Here is a 6,611-nt window from a genome sequence, read left to right on the forward strand (position 1 = left end):
TAGGTTCCCATTGGTTCACGTGGCAGACACATGGCAGGGCCTGAACGGTCCACTTGTCAGATGATGACTGGTTGGGGAAAAATCCCCTAATTATTTTCCCCTCACAGGTGGCACGTGATTGGTCACATGTTACCTGTGAAAGGTGTCGGCCTGTAACAGGCGAAGGCCTGCTATAGGTGGCGTCCTGTAACGGGCCGAGCGCTTTTCCCGCTCATCTTTTGAATTCAGAAGTGACCCTTCGCATTCTCATTTTACTCTATATAAGGGCATGTTGACCAAGTCTTTTGTTCACATTTGCGATCTTTTCAAGAGAACTCTCGGACCCCTGAACTTGAGCTCTGGTTTTCTGGACGACCGATTTTACCAACAACCTACTTTTTCCAGACGCCTGTTCGATCAAGCCTTCTTTCAGAACTTAAGTTTCAGGTAACCGTCCGTTCCTTTATCCTTTTTCTGTTTTGCTTTTGCACTTTTTCTTTCCTTTTTGAAAATGAGGCCTCAAAAGCATCCGGCACGACCTAGGTTAGCAATCAGCCGGTCATCGGGGACGGCTGAGTCTAGGACTAGGGGTGCCGACTGCCCTGCGGTACTTCAAACTTTGAGCAAGTCTCGGAATCCAACTGTCTTTGTATCTATGCAGGACAATATGGAAAGAACAAAAAGAAAAAAGAGGATTGAAAGCTCTAATGGCTCCTCTTCCGGGTTCAGATTAGTGAGCTGTCGGACTAGCCGCCTGATACCGCTGGGACCCAAGGTTGCCCTTCTGTCGAGAGCTATGAGGAGGGAGCTAAGGTAGTCCCTTCCCAATTCACTGTTGACCTGGCCAGTCAGTAGGTGGCCCTTGAAGAAGAAGAGGGGTCGGCCCCCTCAGGGAGGGGGGAGGAGTCGGACTCTTCTGATAGCGAGTCTGACTCTAGCTCTTCAAGCCGCCTTTCTATAAACTCAGAGGAAAGGCATTCTCGTTTGCATGAGGCGAGACTTTCTCATGTGGCTGAAGATGGGGACGACTGGTCGGAACCATCCGCCTCTCATAGGGAGTTGAATACTCCTTACTACTGTCATGTCCCAAAGGGTCGAATCAAGGCCATGAAGGAACGAATAAACTCTTTTCTATCGGACCATGTGATGGGTCCTGATTTCTAAGTTTTTTTGCCGGATGCTGAAAAATGCCGTCACCTGGCCAGTCGGAGCCAGCTACGGGGACGCCTGCTTTGGCTGTTATGAGGCGGCCATTAGGGCTGGTCTGCGATTTCCCTTATATCCGGTCGTTCAACAAATCCTCGATGGATACGAGGTGGGGCTATGGCAGTTAGCCCCGAATTCCTAGTTCAACATCCTTGGCTATGTAGCCGGGTGTGAAATGCATGGGGTGGAGCCAAATTTTGAGGCGTTCACCCATATGAATTACCTCAGCCGAACCCCCAAATCAAGCGGTACCGGCTGGTATCAGATAACGAGCCACAAAGGCTATCTGATGACAAGGGGCAAAGAAAATAAATGGAAGGATTGGAGAAACACCTTCCTCATCATTGCCAGTCTAGACAAGCTGCTGAACAAGCGCTATTACAGGTGGAACAAGGATCCGCCTCATCTAGCAAGCGGTCGTAGCATGCCGCTTGTCCCCCGCAAGGCTAGGGAAGAGATCCTTGACCGAGGACTCTTCAAAGTAGAGATTAGGGCAAACTCTACTACTGGGGTACGAGAGCAAGTGCCCCTAAGCTGCGTCCCAAAGTTTCAATGGCTCTATGATGAGTATTTTCTGGCCACCTGCGGCCTTAGCAGTCGGTCCTCTAGAGGTAGCCGGCCTCTTGAGCATATGAACACATCTTTTGCTTTGTTTTCGAATTTTTCTAACTCTTTGCGGTTCTTATTTTCAGTTGAAGCTATGGACTAGATCTCTTCATCAAAGAAGGCGGTCGCCTTGTCGCGGGCCTCCGTCATGCATCAGAAGCGGTCCTCTTCTGATTCTAATGCCAAGGAGACGCCCATAGGGAGTTTCTGATCTTTCAAACTTTTCCTTGAAAGTCTGCTATTATTAGTATTGACCATTTCATATTTTTCGCAGGCGGGCACGTCCAAACCCTCTTCTTCACAATAGCCGGATGCGAAGGCTCGCAAGCTGGCAATTAAGAGCTCGCCCGGCTCCTCCAAGAAAGATCCGGCTGAGAAGCCTGCGCAGACAACCCCACAAAGTGTGGGGAAAACAATTCAAGTCCCAAGGGACAGCCGACCACCAAGAGGTATAACTTGGCATTGCTAGACTTAACTTTTTTCTTCATTGTTTTCTACATGTTTTGATGTTTTCTCTTTCCTGGATGCTGGCGGCCCCCAAGAACCAGACTTGGTCCAAATGGCCAAGTCTATGGTTAAAGCCATCCCTCTAGAGGAGAGGGATGCGGTCAAGGGAGTCGGCACCCTTGACCTAGACGGCATCATGGTTCTCCTCTCAGAGGTAGACTTAGAGGTTTTTTTTTTTTTTTTTTTTTTTTTTTTTTTTTTTTTTATGTTGACTTTGCCTGCCGCCTGTTATTTCCAAATCTAACGCCTGTTTTCCCTTTTTCAGACCATGCTGCGAGTACATGGCCTCCGAAGGCCAATCAGCGCCAAGAACAAAGAGGTAAATGCTGGTAAAGCTATGACCGCCTCTGACGTTGATAAGGAAATGTTTCAAATTGCCCAAAATGAAATTTTGACAACTGATATTCTTTATTATCAGGCGCAGGCTACTTCGACTGTCCGCACCAAGTTGGAGGCGGCCAAGAAGAAGAACGATGAGCTGGAGACGACTGTCAAAAATCTTCGAGAGGAGCTGAAGCCGCTTAAGCATATAGCGCACTAACATGAATCCTTGAAGAAATCCTTGGAGAGTGTCAAGGATCGCCTGCAAAAGTAGGAAGCGGCCATCACCCAAGACCTCAAAGCTAAGGCCGAGGCTGAAAAGATGGCTTTAGCTCAAGCCATGATGGAGGACTCGGCCCAGATCATGAAGATGACCTGGACAACCCTCTTCCCAAAAGCCAGCTATGCCGCCTGGGAAAAGAAGTTCAATGCTTGTATTGAAGAGTACAAAAGAATGATTATGTAGCAGGCGGCTGGTGGAGACGAGGCGGCCGACTACAGCTCAGAAGAGGAGGAAGAAGTGGTGGCCCTTCAGCCAATTCAGGAGGATGCGCCTAAAGCTCCTGCATTTGAAGGTAAGTCATCCAAAGGGAATGCACTCGATCAGGCGACAGTTAAGACTCAAGCTCCTCCCAATGCTTAAAGCTTTATTTTTTCAAACTTTTATCCTGCCTGCGTGCCATTTGTTCTTGTATCACTTTACCCGGCCAAGGGGCCAGGGTCTCTGAATATTTTCCCGGTCTTTATGGCCGGCTTTTTATATATGAATGTGGCGACCATATTTCGATCGTCTTTTATCACTGAATATTGTTTTATGCTTTATTTTGCCAAGTGTAGAGGATCCTTGATATCCACTTGCATACCATACCGACTGTTTCGGCTAATAAATGTTTTAAAATTTGTAAGGAAAAAATTGCGAACATGTACTAGGTACCGACTGCCTATGCGCCTGGACGACAAGTTATCTTGGTTCCTGGTTAGGCAATTAGTCGGCCATTTACCCAGGCGGATCCCCAACGTATTTTAGGAAACATGTTAGGTTTGTTTAACTTTTTCAAGTTATTAAGGAACAGGCCACTTATAACCAACTCGCCTGTTTGTTTAAATAGGAATAGTTCTTGAGTCTCTGTTTGCTAAAAAACAATCGACCTTTGAACCAGGTTTTCAAACATGTTTGGTTTGAAAAGAAATCATTTTAGTATGGGTCATGGTATGAGAGCTCTTGCGTGCCTTTGGACAGGCGAACTTGCATACCCTTTGTTGATCCTTACTAAGTATGAGAGAGTGACTCATGAGTAATCTTGGAGATTACCCATTCGTTAGCTTTTTTGCTTGAGTAGTAGAGGTACCAGCCACCGAAGGTTAGCTGATCCCCTTGATTCGCCAATTTTTATTGGCTATTTACTCAAGAGGTACCGACTGTACTTATCCCAAGTAATATAGACGACCATCCGACGCGGATGTCAACTGCTAACACTTGTTTGGTTTAGTGTTAGGGTTATCCTTATCTCAAAAACGGCTACGTGGTTGCCCTTGGGAACAGTCGTCTAGGTGCCGTGTAATTTGTTTATAGAGCAATGTTCCACCCAAAAGGGAGCTGCTCTCTGCGATGAATTTCATCCGGAGGGATGCCGCCGGACGCCTGCTATGATGTTGGGATAGGTCGTATTAATTTAAAGATTGGATCAGTTGGCTTGACGCCTGGTCTGATCATTCGGCTAAAGGCCTTAGGTAGTTCATGGTGAACTGAGTATAGGAGAGTAGCCGACTGTATAACCACAGGCGACGTGCCCCTCTTAATTGAATGCATATTAGAGTAAAATGGAGAGTAGCCGGCTGTTTTACCAGTTGGCATGCCCCTCAATTGATGAAAAAACGGAGAGTAGTCGGCTGCTCATGGAGAAGGCGGCATGCCTCTCTAAGTACAATACTATTGAAGCAAAATAGCAAACTTTCTTAATAGCTCTTGGCTATTTACATCATTCAAAAATAATACTTCTTTAAATTATCTACATTCTAGGTTCGAGGCAAGGGTTGGCCGTCTGGTGTTTCCAGGCGGTAGGTGCCGTCCCTTACCTCTTCATAGATTCGGTATGGTCCTTCCCAGTTGGGAGTTAATTTGCCTGATTCATTAGCCCTACCGATTGCTTCCATCTTTCTTAGTACAAAGTCCCCCACTTTGAGTGGACGCCTGTGCACTCTTTTGTTATATGACTTTGTCATTCTCAGGCGGTATATTTCATGGCGTAAGGTTGCATTGCCCCTTCGTTCTGGGAGTGAGTCCAATGCCAGGCGCATGGACTCCCAGTTCGCCTCTTCGTCATACAACATTATTCAAAGAGTCGGCTCGTAGTGTTCAATTGGTAGAACAGATTCTGCCCCATAAGTTAGGAGGAATGGAGTTTCTCCAGTCGCCCCTTTTTCAGTCGTCCTAATGGCCCAGAGAACATGCAGTAGTTCGTCTGCCCATAGGCCGCCTGCTCATTCAATCTTCTTCTTAATACCATCTGAGATGATCTTATTGAAAGCTTCTACTTGGCCGTTTGCTTGTGGTCGGCCGACTGATGCAAAGCAGTGCCAAAAGTAACCTTGCCGCCTTGCCCGTTGAGCAAGCGATCTGCCGCCTACGTGTGAGGCGCAATACCCTAAGCGTAGATCTTCTAGGACCTCTCTTCCTTTTTTTGGGGTCACACACTTTAAGAGGGGCTGAAGGTAACCCTTTTTAAAGAGTTGTCCTTTGCAGATTTTGAAGTTGGACGCCCGTTTTTTCAGTAGGGCCGCCTGGGATTGATAATCCGGTAGGGTGCCGTCTGTTAAATATGCCCTGATTGGGTCCATCCAAGTTGAACTTCGATCTAGAATTCCAATCGGGTCTTCTTCAATACTTCGCTTCTCCACAACTTCCCAGAAAACGGTCCTTGGAGTGTCACAGGAGGCCGAGGATGCTAACTTTGAGAGAGCATCCACCTGGTTGTTCTCAGACCGGGGTACTTGAGTTAGATGAAACTCTTCGAGTGACCCAGTCGCCTGTCGTACCGCCTGCAAATATTTAATCATGGCCGGATGAGTTGCTTCGTATTCGCCGTTGTACTTACTTGCTATCAACTATGAGTCAGAGCAGGCGTATATTTTTGTTGCCCCAGCCGCCTTACACATGCAGATACCAGCCAGTAATGCTTCATATTCCGCCTCGTTGTTCGAGGCTTGGAAGTTAAAGCGTAGAGAATACTCATACCTGTCGCCTTATTGCGACTGACATATGACGCCTGCTCCACAACCATTCGAAGTGGAGCTTCCGTCCACATATACCTTCCAGACTTGGTCTGGAATTTGAGAATCAGAGGGCCGAGTCATCTCTACAATAAAATCAGCAAATGCTTGCCCTTTTACCGCTTTTCTTGGCTCAAATGTGATTTCAGAGCTCTGAATTTCTATCGCCCATTTGATCATTCGGCCTGACGACTCCATGGTTGTCAGTGGCCGCTTGATTGGATGATCTGTGTATACGATGACTGAATGTGTCAAGAAGTAAGGCTTCAATTTTCTAACTGCCATGAAGAGAGCAAGACCGAATTTTTCCACTAGGGGGTACCTCAACTCGGCATTTTTCAATACATGACTAACAAAGTAGACCAGGAGCTGACAGCCGTCTCTTTCAGCAAGGAGGACGACACTTAGAGCATGATTAGACACTGCAAGGTACATGTAGAGCGCTTCTTTGGGCAAGGGGTTGACCAGCCTTGGTAAGGAGTGCAAATGGACCTTTAGTTTTTGGAAGGCCGCCTTAGCATCCGGCCCCCATTCAAACCTGGCTTTCTTCTTTATTGCCTGGAAAAAGTAAAGGCACTTGTCGCCTGACCGGCTGAGAAATCTTCCCAGGGCCGCCAGACAACCTGTTAACTTCTGAACTTCTCAGACCGTGCGAGGCGACTGCATGTCTATGACCGCCTGCACCTTTTCAGGGTTTGCCGCTATACCTCTCTGGTTGATGA

The 6,611-nt window shown here is 47.2% G+C and overlaps 1 protein-coding gene across 1 annotated transcript; it reads left to right on the forward strand.

The window, feature by feature from the left end:
* The first annotated feature begins 2,297 nt into the window (after window positions 1–2,297).
* LOC110709202 lies at window positions 2,298–3,394 on the forward strand. Its single transcript, XM_021887414.1, has 2 exons — window positions 2,298–2,452; window positions 2,564–3,394. Exons 1-2 carry the CDS (start codon window positions 2,351–2,353, stop codon window positions 2,837–2,839), a joined length of 378 nt encoding a protein of 125 aa, XP_021743106.1. The 5' UTR covers window positions 2,298–2,350; the 3' UTR covers window positions 2,840–3,394.
* Window positions 3,395–6,611: the final 3,217 nt, after the last annotated feature.

Source organism: Chenopodium quinoa, unplaced genomic scaffold, assembly GCF_001683475.1.
Source record: "Chenopodium quinoa cultivar QQ74 unplaced genomic scaffold, ASM168347v1, whole genome shotgun sequence".
In the NCBI taxonomy this organism is placed as follows: Eukaryota; Viridiplantae; Streptophyta; class Magnoliopsida; order Caryophyllales; family Amaranthaceae; genus Chenopodium; species Chenopodium quinoa.

Coding starts and splice junctions, on each gene's coding strand:
- LOC110709202 (XM_021887414.1), top strand. CDS start 2,351: ATGGCCAAGTCTATGGTTAAAGCCATCCCTCTAGAGGAGAGGGATGCG. Junction 2,453..2,563: donor TCATGGTTCTCCTCTCAGAG/GTAGACTTAGAG, acceptor TCCCTTTTTCAG/ACCATGCTGCGAGTACATGG.